At 38.4% G+C, this 24,736-nt stretch overlaps 1 protein-coding gene across 1 annotated transcript in view; it reads right to left on the bottom strand.

Moving 5' to 3' along the window:
• Positions 1–968: 968 nt before the first annotated feature.
• LOC115424637 (glutamate receptor ionotropic, NMDA 2C-like) overlaps positions 969–24,736 on the bottom strand; it is a 132,508-nt gene continuing 108,740 nt past the window's right edge. The window contains 7 exon segments of the mRNA XM_030142008.1: positions 969–2,579; positions 6,704–6,936; positions 9,359–9,546; positions 9,664–9,824; positions 15,889–16,118; positions 17,295–17,420; positions 20,271–20,424. Coding sequence (XP_029997868.1) covers positions 969–2,579; positions 6,704–6,936; positions 9,359–9,546; positions 9,664–9,824; positions 15,889–16,118; positions 17,295–17,420; positions 20,271–20,424 — 2,703 coding nt within the window.

Genomic DNA, 24,736 nt, shown 5'->3' with positions numbered 1-24,736 from the left:
TTGTTCTTCATATCACGGCTGCATATAAACTGCAGAGGTCCTGTTTTATGGTTTCTGTTGCACTCCCTCGCTTTCTCAGCAAACTTGCAGCTAATATGTATGTACCGATGCTCATTTAGCGCTTGTCAGCACCACAACATTTCATTTCAACTCCTTGACTGATTCTAACCATTAATTTGTCTTCTCTTAAATATGCATTGGTGTGAGTTGGCATATTCAAATAAGAGAATTTACAAGTGAAAACTGAAAGTAGAAGGTGACATTCATTGTAACACTGTGTAATGTGCAGTGTGATTTGCATACAGATTTAGATAACAGAGGCTGATTCCAAAAGGCCCTTCAGACCTTGTTCTTTATTAAAGGGTAGTGTAACAATGGCAATACACATGATACGTCTTATGTTTCCCTTTTTAAAATCCCAGTCAAATTACATCAGTGAACAAATGGAGCAGAAAGCCTCAGAGCAATGCAAACCCAAGGTCATCAACTTAGAAAATTCATGGAAGACATGGCCGTGGTTTGATCAAAATTATCTTCATAATTTATTTCTGAATTGAAATGGTGAAATGATCTTGAAAAAATGTCATGATGAGTTTTGAGAGGCTACAGTATATTGTCTCCCAGAATTCTTCCACATAGTAACACAGCATTTAAAAATCCTTTAAATAACAATCAACAGGTTAAATTCTTATGTAATAAATACTTTTCAAGATAGCCTTTTCTGTTATTATTATTATTTTAAGTTTGGCTTACAAAGTTCTAGCAGTAATTTGCCCATCTGTGTCTTCTCCCTTACACTTTGCTGCCCAAGATATTATTGCACTGATAATTGAGAGTCAACGCTCTCAAATACACTGTTGGTGTAGATTTAATTTTTGCTTTAAACAAAGGCTGAGGGGAGAACCCCCAGTTGTGAGCCCCTCCTAACAGGGGTTCAGTCTGAGCCTGGTGGAGGTCCAGGCTGGGGCTCAGACCTCAGACTCCAGGCTGGAGACCCTGCCCCAGGGCTTTGGCACATAGGGACTGTTGACTCTGCGCGCCACTAACACCTGCCTCCGCTCTCGGCTCCCAGAGCCAGGCTCCTCCCTCTTCCCCGCACCGTCATATGCTCCAAACATATTGTTGTGGTAAACCACTGGCCTGTCACTCATACGAGGCAGCATGGCTGCATTGTCTGGGCAGTGGCTCGTACATGGAAACAAGTGGCACATGTCCTTGGAGCTGTCATAAAACTGAGATGGCCCCTGGGCCAGAGGCCCCACATACACTGGTAAGTCTGTGTATGAGTTCAGGTAGGTGGAGTAGTGTCTGTGCACCACGGTGGAGGAGGAGCGGCGCAGGGCGGCTGCATTTTGCAGGATGGCCTCTCTGTACGAGGGCAGCCGGGTGGACTCAGAGTACTTGAGCTTTTGCTTGTAGGGATACGAGCCCATATGGGCCGGGTCCAAGTATGCAGGCTCAGCAGCCAGGGGGTAGCAGGACAGGTTGTGGCCCAGACTACCGTAGAGCTTGTGGGGCTTTGGGTTGGCCACCACCACCCGTGGAAACAGGTCAGGCATGTTTGCGTGTGTGGAGGGAGATGTTGATGTGGAAGGTTTTGTTTCATCTACCTGATGAATCCGATCATTGCCCCATGTGGCTTTGAGGAATGAGGCGCGGCGGTTGAGTTTCTCCTTCCCCAGAAGTGGGATGTCGTCCATCTCGGGCTCCAGGTAGGACTTCATGCAGGAGCTGCAGCTGGCGCTGCCGCCGGGGTAGTGTCCTGCAGCACAGGCGTCAGGGGTGTGGTTGTTCAGGAGGTGATTGGCCCTTAACTCAGCAAGGCAGGGTCGAGGTTCATCATAGTCCCCTCTCACTCTGGGGTCTGCAGCGTCGAACATGTAGCTGTGGGACCGTCTCCTCCGGCTTACGCAGTCAGGGGGGTAGCTAAACTTCCGCCTCAGTGGGCCCTTGTGTTCCACGTAGATATCAGGCACCTGGAACTCCCTGTAAGGAACAAAAGAAGGTGTGGGGTGCCGGGCCTGGTTCTCCACATACAGCCTGCTGCTGTGGTGGGGGTTTGGTGTAATGGTGGGTGTGGGATCTCTCATTGCAATGTGGGGGCTGCTTAGGCTGGAGATGGGGAGAGTCCTTTCCAAGACATGCTGACTGCCTCGTGTAGGCAGTGTGTAACGGAGGGGGGTGGGCCGGGTCACCACACGGGGCTTATCCAGGAGGGGCTGGGTGGCGGTGTCCCCATAGTGAACGGGAAAGGTGGGTGTGAGGGCCCGTTGAGGGTACGGAGAGTGGTTGTCTGTGATGCTGGAGATGTAGGGCAGGCGGCTGTGGCTCATGTCCGTCGTCATCACTCTGGGGGGTAAACCAGCCCGTACATTGTCTGCCCCTCGTCGGCTCCAGCTCTCTATGGTCTTGGTGGCATTGTCTAGAGAGTTCTCCACCCTGGCAGAGGACACCATGTCCTTGGCGGTTTTCAGCATCTTCAGCATGTTGGCCTGTGTGTAGTTCGACGTGACGTCCGGACTCTGCATGCTGCTGTTGCGGTCAGTCTGCTCCACGCCGTTGAAGCAGCTGTAGATCCCCTGCAGAAAGATGACACAGCAAAATTACCATCTTTAAGCCTCATCAGCTACAAGAATGAACCAACAAACTGCTGAACTCCCAAAGGTTTGCAGTCACAGCTATTAACTTTAGTCAATTTCTATAAAATTCCACCTAATTTACAGAGGAAATGAGGTGAAAACAGTAAAAACTGTCAATCCCAAATGTTGTTTTTAGTATTTTTGTGTTGATGTACTGTTTGCAGGCATTGGCTGATTGTTGCTCAGTAGTCATACTTTTACTGCTGCAGAGAATTTTTATACTGAACTTCTCATACTTTTAATGGAACAATTGGTTGACTTCTACTTTGACTCCAACACAGTATTCACCAGTATGATAGTTGTATTTTTGTTGTAACAGAGTATTTTTATGGTGCGTTATAGTGCATTATAGCATATAAACAGGATTTTTATGTTATGACTGACTGAGCTAATGTTGAGTGGTTTAAGTGTTTATTTAGTAAAATACACAGTCTATTAACTGGTCATATTACATGACAGATATTTGGTACATTTTAAGGACACATGAAATCTGTAAAAGCATAAAAAATGATTAAGAGTATACCTCAGGTACCAGAACAAACAACAATCAACTAAACTCCCAATGGTTTTCAGTCACAGTCATTAACTTTAATCATTCTTTAAAATTTTACCCAATTTACAAAGCAAATGAGGTGAAAAAGGCTCCACTGGAAACTGTCACTACCAAATGTGATTCAGTGTTGTGTGGAGCTTTTATATCCACGTTAATGTGTATGAAGTGTTGTTTACACGTAACCTGATGTTAAAACCAACTCAGGCATGAGCCCATAAATGAGTCAGTTGCTGATCATGCACTTAGTATATTAATTTCCCATTTTTTTTCCCCCACCTGCTTTATTTTACTTTCAAATTGTGTATCAGTTTGGAATACTTAATCTGGCCTCTCACCGGCGTTGACTCACAGATGAAGGTGTTTTAATGGGGCAATCTAAATTCAATTTCTCAGGGATCACAGCCATTACAATATTTCAGCAAGCATCCATGAAGTCCTTTTTACGGCTTAAAACTCATTGTGTTTTACTATCTTTTTTGCGGTTGTTGTCCTTGAACTATTCTGCTTGTATAGTGATTTGACTTACTGCATGGACAGTATTTCTACAGCTCTGTCCTGAAGGATACTCACCGGGATAAAGCAGGTTTTACTATTGCATTAACTCTTGCATCAAGGCCATCAAGTAGCTATGTGTATTTCTGTGCATTTTCTGGTGTCAATGTGACTACAGGTTATTTTCCATCTGGGCCTGGTGATAAAGTGATCATTTTTTTATTTTTATTATATTCACATAATGATACCATTTTATACCACCCTGTGATGTAATTTTTTATATTCTATTATGAAAATTTTCCTAGGAGACCAGGCTCTTACAATTACAATATACTTTCCAGGGTTCTCGCTACCGTCTTTGAACGCTGAGTTTTGACCCGCGATGCCGTCTTTCAACCAGCGTAGCGGTGTTTTTTTGTGCGTGTGTGATTTTCCAGCGTAATGATAATGAGATTTGAATTTGAAAAAATATATTCCTTTGTCTAGGGCTGCACGATTAATCGATTTTAAATTGAAATCGGATTTTTTAATTAGGACGATTTTTAAAAAAGGGAAATTGTGAAATCGATTTCATCTTTCTTGTGCCACTGGGCCGCACGCCTGTGGGCTACCGTAGGCTCTTCCTCCTATCTGTGACAGCGGTCTTTCACAGAAGTCCGTGTAATGACCGGACTTTAAATCTGTTAAATCTGTTAATGCCGATGTTTCACGCACGGATCCCACAATTGAAATATAACTGTATGTGGATCACTCATCTTATTTTGTCCTGGATCCATACCGTACTGTCTTCTTCCGATCCGGGTCTGGGTCACGGGGTCAGCAGCCTCAGCAGAGGAGCCCAGACAGCCCTCTGCCCACACACATCCACCAGCTCCGGGGATAGAATCCCTCTAGCGTGGCCTGGGTCGGTCTGTTCCACGCACGGATTCCCCAATTTAAATATAACCTCATGGGAATCATTCATATTACGTGGTCCATGCACACACGCACGCACGACTGATGGCTGTCACTGACTTATATTTGTATCCCTTCTGTGGGCCAGATACCCAGGAAAGACAAAAAAAAAAAAAAAAAAAATTCTCTTACTTAATTTTTCATTCACAAATGTAAGTTCTTTAACACAAAACCAAATATTATTTGTTTTTTGAAAGTTGTTGAACTTTATTTAAAGCTGTTAGATAAATCTTGAAACAAAAAGGCTATAAAAACCATTTGTATTTGCTCTGATTTGGACATTGTATTGTAGTGTATTCCATTCCCCTTGGCAAACTTGTTATGTTTTCTTGTTGTATACATTGTTTGTATACTCTACTTGATTCAATAAAGATTTAATGAAAAAAAAAAACAAAAAAAAAAAACTTCTGTGGGTCCATCACGTGATACCATCACAGATTTGAGGTAGGCAGCAGTGGCTTGCATTGTGGGCTGCTCATGAAAATGACATGCCCATTGGCAGACAATGAGACTTCAATCAATTTATCGTATTTAAATGGACCAGTCACCCATGGAAAATTATATCTAAAATTTAGCCTGTGTGTGCGTGTAGTGTGAGTTGCTGCTCCGACTATCCCGTATGGAGTAATTCCCATCAATAATTACCATTCACAAATTGAAAAAAAAAACAAAACAGTTTTTGCTTTTAATCATTGTTGTAACAAACACAAAAACTTGGCTTTATTCCTCAAAATTTGCCCCTCAAAATGCAGGAAATAGTGTTTCAGAGAGTTATAAATTTCAAAATTTTCTGGGGGATGATGCCTCCGGACCTCCCTACAAAACTCGTGCCATGTACGTGCGCGCTGTGTACATGGTGCCCCTACGCTGTGAAAAAATCCTAGTGAGAACCCTGCTTTCATATCAGAATAATTGAGTCAATACAGTGTAAGTGTTGTTGACATTAGGTTTGATTTTGTTTACATCGTTGTAACAAAAACTTTCAGTGTTTATTTTATTTTATTTTTTAAATTCATGCTTAACATTGGACAATCCAACATTAAGATACAACAGATTAGTTTTTTTTCTAGTAGGGTTTTCTACATAGTTTTTCATCATGTTGCATCTTTTGTAGCGTTTTTGCCACATCTCATCTTTAATGTTATTATGTGGTTGTGTAGTTTTGTCTCCTTAAATCTTTCTGTTTTTTTTCTCTTTGTGAGTTTTTTTTTGGTTTGTTTTTTGCATTTTTTTTTGTCTTGTTGCATCTCATGTTTAATCTTATTGTGTCTTTATGTCATGCTTATGTTTTTTGTCATCTTTTGTGTTTTTATCTTTTCTTGTGTCTTTTTATGTTTTGGGTTTGCTTCATGATGGTGTCACTTTGTCTTGTGTCTTTTGCATAGTTTTTGTCATGTTTTTGTCTTTTTCTTGTTGCATCTAATATGTTGTTTTCATCTTGTTGCGTCTTTTACATAGTTTTTGTCGTGTTTGTGCTTATTTTGTCTTACATAGTGGTTTTGCTTTGTTTTTGACATGTTGCATCTTTTTTCTTGTGTTTTTATCTTGTCTTGCATCTTTTCATGTTTTTTTTGCTTAACCATTGATTCACTTTGTCGTGTCTTTTGCAGTTTTTGTCATGCTTGTGTTTTTTTGTCTCGCTGCATCTAATCTGTTGTTTTCACCTTATTGCATCTTTCACATAGTTTTTGTCATTTTTGTGCCTATTTTGTCTTGTAGTGTCTTTTGGGCTGTCTTTTGTCCTGTATCTTTCATGTAGCTTGTCTTATTGTGTATTTATTTTCTTCTTAGTTTGATTTATTTTTTGCGTCACCTTGTGTAGGTGTCTTTTATGTCATTTTTGTCTCGTTTTTTGGGTTCTACTTTGACTTAGGACCCTAAATGAGCTATTAAACGAGAAAGACTTTCGTTCATTCATATAAAAATGTGTATTATTTTTGGTTGTATCACCCATCCCTATGTTCCACTCAAAGATAGATGAGTGAGTTCTGAATGAAACTTCTAAGTAGGTGTGGCTTGAACTGTAACTAATGGCTGCAGTTTTTTGTGGGTGAGGATTTCTTACTCTGCTGATGGCGAGGAGGAAGTCCAGCCGCTCTGATTTGCGGACGGAGTGTCGGAGTTTCCAGTAGAGCAGATGTTCCCAGGCGAACACCAGCAGGCTGAGCCCCATGGCCACCAGCAGCATGTAGAAGACCCCCGCCATGTTGTCAATGTCCAGCTTACTGCTCATTACCTCTTTCTTCTCGTTGCGACAGATGCCCGTAAGCCAGACCGTCTGGAGCTTCTGAGTGTCACCTGAGAGCGACGAGCATAGAATGCAGATTTAAGGCCCATTCATTTATGTTTCCAGTGATTGAGAGTAATGAAATGCCCTCTACCCTCGCCTACTGAAGTGCATTTGCATGGAGTAATGACATCCCCTTGAAAAACCAGCACCCGCCATACAATTGCGTAACGTTGAATGGTTCGTTTGTTTGTGATGGAGCAAATCATAAATCCACTTTCTTCTGGATCGTCATCTGTAGACCAGACGCTGACCAGTTATTGGATCCAATATGGAACATTGTTATGATTGCTATTTTTATTAGATGTCCAATGGAAGACTGAATGTATAATAAATTACATTTTGCTGGGAGCTCCAAGCACTTTTTATCCTGTGGAGGATAATGCAGGGAGATATAGAGATAGATCAGCATTTCTGAATGAGCATTTCCAGAATGTAACTCTAAAACCATTCAGTATTTCTTCCTTACGTGCTACAGTTTATTATGTTGTGCGGATGTGCTTCTTTTTGCAATTTAGCAACCTGTGAACCACAAGAGGGAGCTATGATAAGTGGCAACCATGACTGGAAAAATGTGTCATCCATTCAGGGCAGATCAAGAACACCATAAGTAGATTCATGTTTAAAAATTGGTCCTTTTTTAATGTTTTTTTAGTAGCTTATTTTACTACAGATTTTGTTGCAACCAGGGATATGCTGTCTTCTAATGGCTGTAGTTGTATTAATGATGATGTTAAAAAAAATGCCTTTTTATTAAACTGTGGCTAGAACATATTCCAATGAAGCTGGACTTTTGTATTTTTCAGAAATTTGACCAACACTTAAATTTTTTTTTACTACAAATCAGTTGGAAGTGTGTTTGTCCACCTCTTTTCTCAATAACTAGCTGTTTGTCCGACTCATTGACTAGTGTTAGATGTGAAGTAAACTTTATAGTCTTGGACACATTACTACAATCCCTTCCATTTGTTGACAGAAACACATACAGTTGTTGGTAAGAAACTGTGAAGATTGCTGATTTGTCATGTGGTGGTGTATGAACTGACTATTTCTGTGGATCTTCTGCAGCCCGGGTATAAAAACGTTATTTGGGCAACCACATGAGTTTGCATTTCCAGATCAAACTTTCAACATAAGGCTGATTTTGTCCCAAACATTAACATTCTTTCTAGTAGGAAAGACGAGCCTACATTCTGTTTTTTTACTGATGAGAAGAAAAAGTGCTGAAATGACCTTTTAGTAATAATAATGATAATGTAGCATGATGTAAAAATGGTAGTAAAAATGGTCAGGAATGTTCATTTATGCACAATTTTGCTCTTATCATGACAGTTAGATGAGTGGTTTTGTGAATTCTAATCTATGTCTCAAACACTGGTCTGTTGCTGTAAGCTTTAATATTGGAGTTATGAGTTTAACAGCTTGATAGAGGCTGGAAAGAACAATAGCTTCAAGCGATTTCATTTGCGCTTTTGCACTCTGAGTCTTCTACCTGATGGCAGGAGTTGGGCTGTTGAGGGTCTGCTGTAATTCCTCTTGCCTGTTTGTGATTGCCTGCTCATACAGGTTCTGTATAGGCTCATATTTTTTCAACTCTATTACCTTCGTGGCTGTTTGTGTATATACTGTCTGGCTGCACTTCAGATGCAGCGTTAGGTTTCTATTTTACAACTATTGCAGACAGTGGTTCTTAACCCTGGAAAAAAGAGCTGCTTGTGACCAGTTACAGCCTAAATACAAGTCTTCTGTGTGGCAAAATGAGACTATTTCTGTTTTCCTCTTCCTGTTACTCATTTCATTCCATAGATGAATCTCAATGGGCATCCATAACACCTCCTCAGACCTGAAGAGACGGACTAGAGGATAACCAGGTAAGAGCCAGAACCAGGACAGACCACCCCTCTAAATCAGGGGCCACATTCAGCCCAAAATGATCTCAATCAGGACGGATCAGTAAAATAATAACAGAACAACCTATAAATTATAACAACTGCAAACTTTTGACATAATGACATTATGAAAATGTTTACATCTACAAACTATCCCTTAAAAACATGAACAACCTGAAATGTCTTAAGAAAAAAAGGTGCAATTTTAACATCATTATGCCTCAGTTTTTCATTTATACATGCACGTTACAACACACAGATCACAGTGGATCTACAAATACACAGACCATTTAGTAACAGGCAGAATATTGTTAAAATTGGTCAGTAGGAACCTCTGTTTATTAACCTGCATTTATGATGTGCCTTTCAATATTTACACTAAAGTCATATTTTTACCCTCAGAGTCAGCCCAGTGCTCCTTTCTCTAGTCTGTCCCATTTATTACTCTTTGGGTTTGTTGTAAACAGGCAAATATAAACTATTATGTGCAATAAAACCCATCTGTCTGGTGTGTGTACATACATACAGTACATGAATATTTTACCATCAGCCAGGAACTGCAGCAGGGCCAGGTCGATGGGTCGTTTCCAGCGTGAATCCTTCTGCAGGGCAATGCCGTAACCAGTGGTAGCAAACACTTTCCCGCTGCCAATGGTCACGAGCTTACAGCCCTCATCTTTGCCAGCCATGTAATTCAGCACAGCAGCATCATAGATAAATGCATCCAGTTTCCTAGCAGGGAAAAGAAAAAGATTTGTACTTAAATGCCTGTTATGTAATTGTTTGGCTCCTCCCCGGCTTCTAGTTCTGCTGTATATATAATTTTTACGATCTTTGGCAGACACCTACCCTGTTTTGAGGCTGTTAAGGGCATCCTCTACTCCCTTCTGGTTGTATTTGACCATGTGGGAGTGCATCTCTGGGTAGTTACTCCTTATGTTCCGCTCTGTGCTGCCATTTGGGACTGTACCAAAGCGGAACGGAGGGTACTGCTCCTGTGGCTTCTGAAACTGTAGAGAGGAGGACAAGACATGAACAACTGCTGATACTGACAGAGCAGATTCAGAGGAATTTCATCATGTTATTCAGCAGAAGAATAACATGAATATACAAAATGAAAACAGTGTCCGAAATATGACCTTTGTGTTTCATCCAGTTGTGTTTTATTCAAGAGAAGGGACAGGATTTTGATAATTACACAGAATAATTGCAGTTAACTCCAATATTTGTGTTAAGGTGATTATATGATAAATGGGACAGGCTTAAGTGCATGTAAATGTATTACAAATGTGGAAGGCAGTTGGAAGGGCACACCACTCTGCATTAAAGTGATTAAAATGAAAAATTCTTCTTTTTTCATCAAGTGTCCATGTCGTAGTCCTTTATAAAGGCAGGACTTTCCTCTGGTTTCAGAGAGTATATAAATTCACCTCATTTTGGACTGGAATAGCCAGAGTAGACATAAAATACACATGCAGAAAGCTTAAAACCTAACTAAAGAACAACACAAAGAAACAACTGCAAATATTAGACCCGGGAACATGTAGTCATTTAGTTGGTTGATGCTTTACGCATTGATTTTTACATTAAATTGATTTAGGTGTTGCCCTAAATGGCTGGGGTTCACCTTTGCTTTAAAATATTGGTGAAAAACTGATATGTGATTCGTCAGTTTTTGTTCTCGCTGGATATTTCCTCAACAATATCTAGCAATTTGGTGCTTTTCCATAAATGGTTTTAATGCACATTTTGACCTTGTATTTTCATCTTTTCCTGTACGTAACAGGAAACAGAAAAATGTAAGTAGATAAATACTGATAATGCAAACATTTTACTCCTATGACTGAATATTCTCATAAAGAAGCCTGAACGGATGAGAACAGATTCAGTCTCATCCTTTAGAAAAAGTCATCACAGCCTTTTTTAAATGGACAGTGGTAACAGAATGCTCCACTTTACTCAGCCTATATCACTACCTTCTGATGACATTATGCAGCCACGTTTATTCACTACTAACCTGTTTATGGAAAATACACAATTAAGCTTCAGTTTGCCACAAATTTTCTTGACATTTTACCAAAGTGCAGCCATTGTCTTGGCCTTAGTGTCACATTTCATTCAGATCTTTATTACCTTTGCAGATGGAAGGATTCAGATTGTAACCAGATGGATGTCGTCCTTTTTGATTAAATCACTTTCTGAACAATCCATGGAGTGTAAGACCTCCTCCAGTGTCTGAACGTCTCCTGTATTCCAATTTCAGCTTTTTATGCAACAAATTTGGACTTTTGCAAATAGTTATACAGTTTAGAAACAATGTTTTAGGCGATTTACTTACAAACACCTGCCAAATTTTTAAAGATCCCCTTTAGTAATATTGCAAAACACGATGAAAATACTTTGCATGGAATATTAAGTAGTTTAATGTTTTTACAAAAAGCTGTCACATAGATGTCGCCTCTTAAACTCTAATATCTTTTAATGTCCATATGATCATACACACCGTTTCCTGGCTAAACATCCTCTTTACAGTGGTGCTTTCAGGTACCAACATCACGCCTGTAAAAGCTGCTACAAGGTCATGGTTGTTTATGGTGATGTGATGTTACAAATCTAACTGGTAGGTTGGATCTGCAAATGTGCATTAATCCGTTCCTTCCACCTAATTAGTGTTAATTGTCTTCTATTTACCAGCTTCCAAAGCTTATAACTGAAGAACTACAAGGACAGAATTAATCAGTGCCACCTCATTTGAAAGATAATAACCTCTTTTTGTATGTGGCTATGAGACAACGTGAACTACATCAGGTTTTTTTTTCCAAACCATTTTGAATAGAAATATAATTAATGACCAGTAAACCATTAAAGGACCAGTCATGTGACCCCTTGACCAATAAACAGATAGGAAGTCCCATTAACTTTGTATGTTAACAAGGTTATTCTTTCACTAATTATATTTTGTTGCTCAGGAAAACTTAAGAATAAAGAATGTAAGCTTTCAAACAATATAGCATGTCTATATTAACAAAAGTTTTATTGTAGAAACTTTGACATAATTCAACCTTATTTAATCCAAAATGGCGGCTGGATCTGGGGGGGAATGGGGAGGGTAAAGATTACAGTGGATAAGTATTGAAAAGTTGGCCTACTTGTCCTTGAATAGAAGGCGACTGTAATCACTCCACTTCTCCTGTAAATATCAGAACAAATCCCTGTTTTTCTGTAGTTTTAATGTTTTTCCCCTCAGTGACTGTACAGACATTTGTTTTTCTGCTTTCCTTCCTCCTTATGAATGTCCTGTCGGATTCACCGGGGCCAAACCTGGGTGACTGAAGGCCATTCAGGACGTTGCTATCGACCTCTTTGTGATTTAGAAAAGTTCCAGTCGCCGTAACAGCTCTGAGAAACTAATACAATGACACTGACTAACGTGGGCGTCGTTGTGATTCCTGCTGTAACTTCAAAGTGACTTCGCGTCAGTCGTCCCGCTGGCCTCCTGCTCTGCTCATTTATACATCTATACGCTGCATCCAAGAGGCACACCAATCAGAAGTGAACTCCAGGTCCAGGACACGGTTTCCCGAGGGATACAAATTTGCCTTAGCCCTCCCTTGTCTGCAGTTAGAAATGAACCGCTCGTTTTATCCTTTCGCTTTTGGCAGTGCTATATGCATTTAATTAGCTGCGAGGACAGGACAAGGGAGGGGGAGGAAATACAATTGGCAAAATTGCACTTTTTCATTAACCTTATGCAAATACGTGCACAGTACATTAGTAAAGGGGAAATTTGAGCTTGTCTTTGTGTTTGGAAAAAGGAGCAATATAATATCAGGGAGTTTTGAAACCAAACCGGACTTCGTCTGCATATTTATGTGAAACTGTATTTGTGGAGGTCAAGTTTGTGTGTACGTTTAACCCAGAGGAGTTTTTCAATCTGTACTGCTGTTGACCCCTCAGTACGAACAGAAACTCACAAATTACCTCATGTTTTTCATTGAAACATTGGGGAGGTTTAGCAGCATTTGTTGTCAGGACCACTACAGTGAATGAAGAAGAAATTCCTGATCAGTTTTAGTGGCTTGATCACATGCAGTTCATTACAATGCATGTTCAATACATGGAAGATTTCATCAGATAGTACTGTATGTATGTATGTAGTTTATTTAATATTAAAGCAGACAATCCTTTGCTACAGTTGTATGAGGTAGAGGTTTAGAGTTGTCCACAGTTGTTATGATGAAGTACTGTATCTAATTGTAAGTGCACATGCAAATATATGTACTTTGTAAGGGCAGCTTATTCTAAAAGTAAAAAATAAATGTAGTCACTGCAACATGAGGTGAAGCCAAGAGGATTTTTATAATTAAATTTTACAGAGTTATGGACACGCATGTTTTCAGTAATTTTACAGTTTTTATCTACTTTCTTGTTATTAAGCATTACCATGTCAGCTAATCCAGACAAAGCAATTAGAAGTCTCTATTTTTATACATGAATTAATTTTGGCCTTTTCAGAGCTGACGTAAAACTGATTAAACTCCAAACTGCAACAGCAGAAATGTAGATCAGTTTCAGGTCACTGTCCTTAAAACCATGGTTGCATCCTGTTACCCCGAGGGCAGTGGCTCTACTTTCTTTTTTACTTCAGGAATTGGATGGTATTAGTTCAGACCAAACTAGAACGATACTGAAATGAAAACCTAAAACACTACAAATACAAATTACACTGGTCTACCATTTTTTAGTTACATTTTTTAAATTTCTTTTTTTTTTTTTTTTTTTTTTTTTAGAAATGATCAGCCATGTGTTAAATCTTTCAAACTTCAATAAGATGAACTGGAAAACAAATAAACAAATGCGTATGATTAAACTGTTACTACATGTATGTATATATATATATATATATATATATATATATGTGTGTGTGTGTGTGTGTGTGTGTGTGTGTGTGTTTATGTCCATTTATACAATAAACTTATAAATGTTCCAGTAAAAGAACCTGTAAAGTGAATTGTAATGTACAGACAGTGTTTTGCTCTGAGACAAGCATTCCTTTGGAGTAAAACACATTCTCTCATTAATTCTCACAATTTCACATTTTGAGCCAAGACTGTACTTTGGAAACTACAGCCAACCAGCATGTGGACTGAATTTCCCTTTATTCATAACTCAAACTTGGTAAAGTTTCACTATTTTTATCCTGGAGCTATTTTACTTGTAGACCAGTGCTATTTACTAAATGAACCAGAGCTTATATTTTAGGCATTCTGGGTCTGCCATGACAGCTGAAGTGTGCTTCAGTGCAGGAAATTGTGCAGTATTTTCATTGTGAAAATAGAAGAGGATTCAACCATGACTTTATTTTAAAGGGGTCATATTTTGCTAAACCCACTTTTATTAGTCTTTGGTACATTTATTTGTGTATTTGGACCCTAACAGTTCAAAAAGTTTGAATTTGAACCCTCCAGGTTCTGCAATGCTATCTTTATAGCACTGCAGCACCTGGAGCATTTTTCCGGCAAAAATCAAGTGGATTTCTACAACCTGTTTCAATTCCTGTTTAATTTGTTATGGGTTATGACTAGTTATGTCATGACATTTGCACAAATAAGGTCAAGACTTCCGACAAACATTTCTCTGAGTACGCCATAATTGTTTGTCAGCAGCAGCGGTTGTAATAAAAACTGAAAATACGTCCAAACTTCAAGGCGATTACCTAAAATGTTCAGTTGTTGGTTGTAATAATGAACACAAGTGGAACAGAAAGCACGGCCAATAACCTGGAGGGGGGGAGCATGAAGTGGAGCATTTGCATTTAAAGGGCCAGCGCTCAAAACGACCTTTGTGGTGTCATTACTCAGAAGTAGTGTTAAAGATGGACCTGTGGAGTTGAATTAATGAAGAATTCAGACCCAAGCAGAGCATTTACAGTTTATGTAGACTACAGGGAAATGTTTTAAAACGCATAATTCCATTTAAAAAAGCTAAATATCACTCCTTTAATGTAGTGGCTGTAATCAGTGTTGAAAACTGATGATAGATTTGTTTTTAGGATGTTTCATCTTTATTGCCCAGTTTGTTGTTAGTGGAAATGTTGGTTGTCAGTTGTTGTCACATGTTTACATGGAAACAGATGTAACCTGTTTCAGTTTAGAGGTAACCTTGTGGACACTGCATACGTGTGTGCTTTGTTGGAATAGTTGTCAAACACACTGAAAGAGGTTGGGTGATGTCAGAGTTAACATGATATGTTGCCACATCACAAGGACTTTTCCTTGTAAGTGAAGTGTCTTTTAAAGGAATGAAGTAATGATGTGCCTTAACACAGCGGAGTAGGGCAGCTTTCCTCCTCTTCATCACTCTCTTTTCTGATCCAAGGTCACATTCTGTGGCTTCATCTTCTACCTCATTTACATTTACTTAACCTGAGGGGTTCAACACAGCTGGACTAACAGCAGTCCAACTCTTCATTCCCTCTATGCAGGCGCTACAGAATGTATAGACTGGCTGTTATCGTGGCTCTGTTTCCTTCTCTTCTCAGCAGAGTTGACGTATAATGAGATGAGAATGGTAAATGACTTTGCCAGGATTGTAATGAGCAGTGGACAGCTTGGTCTTTCCTCAAATGCCTCTTTAATCCCTTCAGTTGGCTTCGAGCAAAGAGTCTACAAATCATTTCTTGTGCTGACGGTTTAACATGGATTTCCTTGTCAATACTCCTATAAAACACATCCTCAGGCCAGGCAAATATGCATAAGATAATACCAGAAATTGTAATCACCGTCTACCCAGAAAATCCACTTGTGTATTACATCTCGCAGGCTTTTCACCGACATCCTAATCTAAACAGTCTAGAGATGTAATTCAATTTCACCACTTACTCTATAAACCCTTTGTATTTTACAGCAAAAGGGAAAAATTCTGAAGCCATGACATTGTCACTCGTGGTTATTTACCTTTTCACAGCTCCACCACACACTGTTTACTCATCCAAAATAGAGCACTTTGTGTTTTTCTAAGCAGTACATCAAACACAACAACACACAGGAGTGTCAATGACAGCGAGTCCTGTACCTTTTTGTCGCTCAGTCCGGACACGGTGTCGATATACTGCTCCTGGATCATGAACGCTGCCAGGTTGGCTGTGTAGGAAGCCAGGAAGATGACAGCAAAGAAGGCCCAGACCAGGACCATGATCTTACTGGTGGTGCCTTTGGGGTTTTCAATGGGGACTGAGTTGTTGAAGACGATTCCCCACAGCAGCCACACCGACTTCCCAATGGTGAAGGTGGGTCCTCCGGGGTCTGGAGGGGACGAAGCGCACACAACAGGACACGGTTTTAGAGGAAATAGGATTTTAACATAAAGTTTAGTCCTACTAACATAAATGACTTCTTGTATTTCTCACAAGAGAGTCTGGCTGCAACTAATGATTATATTTAGAGCAGATTATTTTCTCAATTTTAATTGTTTAGTTCAGAAAATGTCTCAAAACCCATCACAGTGTCCATGTATATCTTCCAGCAAGCCAAAGACACTGAGTCTAATGTCACAAGAGGAAAGAAACTAAAAAATATAAACTTTTAAGAAGCTTCATGGGACAATGATGCTACAAAAATAAGATGACCTTAAAGCAGGGTTGTCAAACATTGGGCCAAAACCAGCCCTCCAAAGGGTTCCATCCTGCCCATGGGATGAATTTGTCCAAAAGTTACACAGAAGACATTGACAGTAAAGTTAAATAATATATTTTTCAGTTCCAGATGCCTGTTACTAATGTTTTGTGTACTTGTAGATCTATGGGAATCTGTAAGGTATAATGCACATGTCTAAATGATAAACTGAGGCATAATATTGTTGAAATTATAAGAAATTTTCAGATTGTTGAAGGTTGTTCAAGTTATTCACAGTTTTGTTTGAAGATGTAAATATGTTTATACTGCAGTTTTCTTTTTCACACTAAAACAAATACAAAAAAGTTATGCTATTATTTTACTGGTCTGGCCCTGAACTAAATGAAATTAAAGAATATGATGCATTAGTGTAGGAAAGTGAGGACCATTTTACTGCACTACTACTCTCACTTTGCTGAAAATACTGTTATACAAATATGGTTTAGATGCAGTGTGTGTCATTTCAGTATGTACAATCGATAGGAGGAGTTTGTGGAATGCAGGTCGGAGGAGGTTAATGTGAAGGTTGTGTTGGAGTCAATAGTTTTAGTTTGTGGTGCTGTTCTTATGTCGTGTCTGTCAAATCTTCGGCAAGTTCAGTGTGACTCGTAGGTTATGTCATTGCTTACTGTCCACAGTAGTGGTGTAAAATCAATAAAAAGATCTGAGAGAGAGGGGAGAGTCCCAGTAATTAACCATTCATTGTATGCATTGTGATATGACCATAATAAATCACTGCTCTGGCCCATAGAAGAAAAGAACTCAAAATGTGGCTGGTATTGTTTGTTTTGCAGATGGAGGACTCACCTTTGGCAGTGACCAGGCTGCGGTTGTACCCGACCGGGCTGCAGTATTCGAAAACAAACACGGTAATGGCCACGACGGTCAGACACATAACGAACATCATGACCCAGACGGCCGGGCTGTATGGCTCTGCACGGACCGACAATGAAGGTAAGGATTAGAACAACATGGAAACGTAAAGAAAATATACTGAGCCCGTTTACATGCACACTAAAACTCTGATAGCACCTGATTTATGGAGTTATCAGATTATTCAGGTGATCATATAAACATCTTAATGGGATATGATTATCAGATTATGAGGATTCGGATTAATACACCTACAGTTGTGGAAAAAATTATTAGACCACCCTTGTTTTCTTCAGTTTCTTGTTTAATGCCTGGTACAGCTAAAGGTACATTTGTTTGAACAAATATAATGATAACAACAAAAATAGCTCACAAGAGTTTAATTTCAGAGCTGATAGTGAGCCATTTTCCATGGTTTTCTTGATAATCAAAATCACTTTAGTTCTTACATCAATAGCTATGGCATTGTACTGCCAAAAACAGTGCTTTTAGGCATTCCATTTTTTCTATTCTGTCTGTTTTAGTCACATGATACACACAGGAATTTGTACTTGATTGCATAATCATTGTTTCTGATGACTTTTGATGGTCTAAAAAATTTTTTCCACAACTGTAGATGTCTCCAATGTCTTCCTGCATTTATACTGGATAAACAGATTTATTTCAGTTTTCTACCTTTTTTTTTGTTTACACATGTCCAACTGTAAAAGAATGATGTGATATAGTCACAACTTGAGTGGAATACAATATCAAGAAGTTCAAGAAATCCAATAATGGGCTGAAACATGTGAACCATAGCATAGCTGAAGTCATATGTGATTATTACAATTATCTGATTACTCCCAGTTATCGGATTTTTACGGTTCAGTAAACATGTTCACTGTAAAACATAACTGATTCAGAAAAAACTCTAGTTAAGAGGTTATGATGTTAGAAAGAAGTTTATTGTGTTTTTATTTTTCAGTCATTCGGTATAGGTAAATAAATCAAAGAACTGTAAATAAGCTTAAAGGTAAATAAATAAAAGTATATAAAATGAACGTACAAACATGTCAAATAACACTTTGAAGGAGATGGAAATTCAAGTAGAGATATAAAACCCAGTCAAGGCGAGCTTTAGAACATCAGAGGTGAGGTTTGCAGCGATGTGAACTGATCCGTCTCAAACTGACTGATGGCGTAGCCACAGACTCCGTTTGTCAAACCGTCAGTGGCAGGTGTAAAAAGTACTGTTATATAGTGTATTCTGTGTCAGTGTTTATGTACTGGAGCTCATCTGTAGAAGTGCAGTGTTTTTATCAGCTGTGGTTTTTCTGCTTATTAGAGCTGATGACTGACCCTAAACAGCAGAACTGCTCCACTTCTCAACCCTCTCAGTTCATCCATGTAGTTGTACAAGTTTATTCATTATGATAGACCCCTCGAGATAAAGCAACTCATTTTCGAGTGGGAAATGAGATGACATGCAGCTGCAGTAAATTACTCACAATGACTGTCCTCATTCATATTTTAATATGTACATCCAGCTACAAAACATCTTAAGTGTCATTAACCCATAAAGACCCAGTGCTACTTCTGTGGTAGTTCCCAAATATAAGTCTCTATTTCTACCTTTCTTAACTGATTCATCACCAATTTTTTAAAATAATATTATTCACTATATTTTGCAGTTTTTGGTGTAAATCATGTATTTTCCTATGTTTAATTCACAGATCATGTAGATGTTCATGAAAACTCCAAGTGAATTAAAAGTTAATTATATCAAACAGAAGAATGGAGAAAAAGTTCCTTTTTCAGCAAAGACATTGCTAACTGAATGTAAAAACATGTCTCCATCCACTGTCATTGATCCAAGCAACAAATCTGTAGAAGATGACGGTGTTTCCATATTCACTATGGAGCCTCTGAATGTCCACATGGGTCAAATCTGATGACCATGAAAAGATGACAAACTGCATTTTATATCAATTATTTACATGTATTGATAGGATGAGTGGATCAACAGGTTTCAAGCAGTTTATATCTGTAAATGGTTTATGTCACCGGTGGCTGTTTGGGTCTCTATGGGTTAAGATGGAGGCAACACAATTCATATTGTTGTCTTTCACTGGTTTTAATAGGTAGCTTATATGTATCCAGCTGAACTTGTCATAAATCTTTGGTCTAATTTGGGCCAAATAGGTGAAAATGTTTTTACATGCTGTTTCATCTATACTTAATCTGTGTAAGTGTACTAAAATGTCTGTCGCACCAGTTACTTATATTTAAAAAAAATAGAATAGACATACAGTACAGTGCAAAAGTCTTAGTCCACCTATAGCTTTGTTGTTTTTCAGGGTTAAGTGATCATACACGTTATTTCCTATTCTCTTTTCTTCACATGCAACAAGAAAGTACAGGAAATATGTGAACAGCCTTAAAAGACACATAAAACACTGACCTAAATGTGTTGTAAAAGTTAAAGTCACTATTTACTGTAACCTCTGACCCCATGACAAGAAGCAGCACAAACAATTAGAAACATCTGACATGTGTTGAGTAAGACGTGGTATAAAACATCAGAAAGTTAATGCCATAAATCTCAAATTGTCTGACCTAAAAAGTTAAAGACAGGTTAAACACATCAAATATGACCACTTTGGTTTATAGAAGCTGTTTTCAACCAGAAACTGTGGTTTTTCCTGCTGTACATGCTTCACATATATATATAGATTGGAGACAAATGCATATGTTTGGATATTAGAATGTTATTAAACCAGCAAATTTAATATTGGAATTGGACTTTTGCAATGTAATGAATATGTGTAAATAGTATGCTGCAATAGTAGGAAAAATACAGTACAAAATGCTACTGATGCAACTATTAATACAAAAACCTAAAATAGTGCGTGAACATCAGACTTTCCTCACCTAAAAAAGCAGATGGTGAAACCGTCCCGTTACTTCTGGCCACCATCACGCTGATCCCCGTCTCCACAAACGGAACTGAGAAGTCAATAATCTCGGAGCGTTCCTCGTTTATGGTCAGCGAGCCGATGGCCATGTCCGCCCGCTTGTAGAACACCTGCGGCGGAAGGAAAGTCGATAGAGATGTTCAGTTGAGGGTGAGATGAAACGGCAAACGGACGGACGGCAGGCGGATGTTTGTCTGGCGCAGTCATAAATCGAAGCCAGACCAGGGCTTTCTGACATAACACGGGACGTCCGCTGCTGACCTTTGAGACAAATCTCAGCTATTAGTGAAGTCAACACACTGAGGAAGATGTATTGTCTGCTTCTTCCACCAACCACACACACTCAGGCCTGTCCCAGTAATCTGCCTCGGCCTCTGTCCTTTACCACCAGTGTCTTATAAAGCTTGATCCATCCTCTAATCCATCCCTAATCTATTACAAGGTATAGACTGCTGCATAAGACGTCTGCTGACAACACATCATAAGCAGGAAGTGGAACTAATCGCTGCAGACTAAAGGTCACTGATGGCCTATTTAAGTATAAAGCGATGCTATTTTTGCTGGTGTTTGAACCCCTGAGTGTCCCAGGGTGGTTCAGATGGCATTTGTTTCCTGCCGTCCCAGGTCAATGTTTATCATACTGATGGAAAACTGGTGGATTTACAGTCCAGACACTCCACCTCATGCAAGCCATTAGCTTTCCTGCAGAAGCTGATGCCTCATTGAGCACAATAGCCTCCCTGTTTCAGAGAAAAATGAGAAAAAATCACAACTAATGTTGCATCCTCCAACTCCTCAAAAAGAGGGCTGGCCCCAGAAACCTGACTGTGGAGATTATTCACAAGGACAGCGACTCCTCCTATTGGTACAACAGTCCCTCCCTCACCCACCACACTGACCTTGCTATTGATTCATGTGCTCATTAATCGTGCCTTCATATTGCTTTTCCTTTTTTAATTTGAGGGTTTCAACCTTCAAGTGTCTCTGCTTATTTACTACAGATGTATGATTTTTTTTTTTTTTTTTTTTACATTGCAAAAGGCACCCACCCATTAAGAATTTGTAAGGATCTGTGGACATATAAAGATTGTCATAATTTTAGGGTATTTTTTGTGCAACTCCAACAGTCATTCATGGGTGGGGGGGTATGAGTATTAGCAGCTTGAACATCAGTAGCAGAATCATTAGTCATGGACAAGTGGAAATGGGACTGGTTCAACACAATAACTATGAGGACTGTTATTTATGTGAATGGAAGGTCTGAAATTTGACCAAAGCCTTGGAAAAACTTCTCCTTTTTACAGCTTTGAATCATTCTTCTGGTCTGAAAAAATAGGGAAGATTTCACATGTATTGTACAGGTCACTTTTGAAGCCATCAGTGTTCTGTTTGGAGCAAATATGATCGAAAATCTGATGAAAGACTCATGAAATGTCTGCTTTTTCATTGTAAAGAAATAATAAAATAAGTTGGATTTAAATGAATGATAACAAAAGCACATTTTCTCAACTTCAAGTAACATTTGATGCTTTAAAATGATAAATATCTAAGAACTGAAAATCAACAGCAATAACCACCCTCAATGCCATAAAAAACAATCTCTAACATAACACATATACAGTGACATGATCGTGCAGAGACAGAATGAATGGCTGTGTGTGTTTTTTTATGTATTTATTACTGTAGTGTTTGTGTGTGTGGTGTTTTTATATTACTGTGCACTGACTGTTTGACACTTTTTAAATTTTGTTGTACATGTTACATGTTACAATGACAATAAAGGAATATTCTATTCTAAAAGGCCACATTGAAAGGCTGTGAGGTTGAAGTTTTACAGGAAAATCACAGCTGGACTGAGTCGTAAATAGAATACATTTTGTTACACAGAGGCAGAATATAAAGTCAAGACAGAAGGTACTTAGCTGCAACTACTGAGGATGGATGATACAGCCAAAATATCATCTCATTATTTTTTCAACATAGATTACAGACTCACAATAGGAGCAACTGATGGATTTTTCTATTTTCACAAACACAATTTTGCATGAAAGTTACCACACAAGGTTGTTTCATGGATTTGTATGATTGAATTTGTGCTCTTTCCAATATCACTGTGATGAAGAGTAGAAAGACGGTTGAGTTATTGTTATAAATGACAAGTTCATTGTTTTCCTGGAACAGAAGGTGAAAAAACCCCAACAGAAAATCACATCGGTATCAACCAAACTGTTATTTTAAACCTTGAGATTGGGTCAGAATTGCAGTATTTACTCTACGGATCATTATTTTGGAGTTTATTGAATTAATAAAACATGTAAGTAATAAAGAGGTGTAAATGGCAGGTGATAAAATAACAGAAAACTAAGGTATTATTCTTTAAAAGGGTATTTGAAAGTGAACAGACGTTAATCAGACGTTTGTCTTCAATCTTCTGTCGACATTCGGGTAAAAGGCGGAGAATGTCAGGACTGGAAAAATGAAAGTGGAAGTTTGGAAACAGGAGTGGAATGACATCGCGTGAAATGATTTCTGTGATTGACTGAAATGAGAGATTGAGGACATGTGTAAGATTGATCACCGTATAAGAGCCTCCGATCCTTCACCTCTATCTGTGGATGAATTATCTGATAGTACATCTTTTTTTCTGGAGTCTGATTTAAAGGTGTAGATACCGGTCAGCTCTCCTGTTCTACCTTTATCTACTGCTGTCTTAGATATTCTCCTGTAAATCAACCATGATTATAAACAAGAGGTGGTAAGTAGAAGATTAATAAATCTAGTTTAAAAGAGTAAAATTATATATGTGCTAAATACATAATCAGAGTATCTGCAGGTTTGAGGAAACGGAATTTTAGATTTTTTAAGACATTTTTCTCAGTGTCTTTGGTCAAATTTCAGCCCTTCCTTTCACATGATTAACACTTCAACAGGCCTCATAAGTTATTGTGTTGAACCAGTTTTAATCATGTTTCAATTCAGCTAAGGTTACATTTCCATTTGTCTATGACTAATGTTTCTGCTACTGATGTTCCAGCTGCTAAAACTCATACCTGAACCCCTCCACCCATGAATAAGTTATTAAGCACCAACATGCACAAAAATACAGTTAAAAAACAAACAAAAAATGTACAAAAATATACAACAAATATGCTAATATACACTAAAATATACTAAAATAAACAAAAAAATACACTAAAATACACAAACAATATGCTAAAATGCACTAAAATACGCTACAAACACAAAAAAAATGCGCTGAAGTACACTAAAATAAGCTAAAATACACAGAAAATACACTAAAATAACAAAAAATGCTAAAATGCATAAAAAATTCACAAAAATATACTTAAATGCACTAGCATTCACTCAAATGTAAACCTCATTTCTTCACCTGTATTTGACAGGTTTTCTCTAGTTTTGTAACAGATTGCTAATTTCTCCACCTTAACATGTAAAATACTTGTTGCTCCATGATGTTTTACCTTCTGCTTGCAGTTTTATGAAAGTTCTTATTACTCTTACAACGTCTGAATCATATAAGAAGAAGATGACTAAAAAAGTCAGCAGTAAAACTGCTGTTTGAGGATATTGACTGTGTGTTTATTGGTTTTCTCTTGGTAAAATCCAGTTCTTGCTCATTGAGTGAGGCTTGGCTCCAGTAGACAGAATCCTGTATCCTGTGATTTGTGTCAGTTGAAGGAGTGGGTGTTTGTTTTGTATGTTGCTGCCAGTGGATGTTGACCTGTGATGAGAGACGGCGACAGAGAATTGACCTCATTTACAAACTTGGCGATGCCACCGTGCTGTGAGTGGAATGGGAGCGCTGCCATTTAAAGCTAGCCAGGATTTTCAGCAGCAGGGAAGAAGGGTTTGGGGTTTTGTTGTGTTTATTGGTAGATAAACCTTTGGTGTTTCATATGATGCACGCCAGTAGTTTTTAGCAAACTGATAATAGACATGACTTTATTGAAATTAATTTCAGTTTTCAATTAAAAATAGTTTTTTGCTATTTTTGATTTACAGCAAAAATTCTACATTTAGGCTGATTACAGCATGAATGTTAATTTATAACTAATCTGCAGATTTATATTGTTCCTTATCGCTGAATGTAGTTTATCTGTTATTTATTTAACAAAATATTAAGTAGCAAGTGCTAATGAACATTTTTATTGAAATTAACAAGATATCACAGCAGTTGTTCATAAAGTTTTTTGACTCAAGACCATGTATCAGCACATATTTGTCTTTTTAAACGTAAAAGGTAAGAATGAATTGAGAAAAATGGGCAAAAATGAACAAAATAATAAAGAAAATGGATGGAATTAACAAAATCATGGAGAAAATGGACACAAATGAAGGAAATAATAAAGAAAGCTAGACAACAATCAATGAAATGAAGAAGAAATGGAACAAAAATGAACA

The sequence above is a fragment of the Sphaeramia orbicularis genome, chromosome 8, assembly GCF_902148855.1.
Source record: "Sphaeramia orbicularis chromosome 8, fSphaOr1.1, whole genome shotgun sequence".
Lineage (NCBI taxonomy): Eukaryota > Metazoa > Chordata > Actinopteri > Kurtiformes > Apogonidae > Sphaeramia > Sphaeramia orbicularis.
The sequence above is the reverse complement of the archived record's forward strand: the minus strand, read 5'-3'. Positions and strand labels throughout refer to the sequence as shown.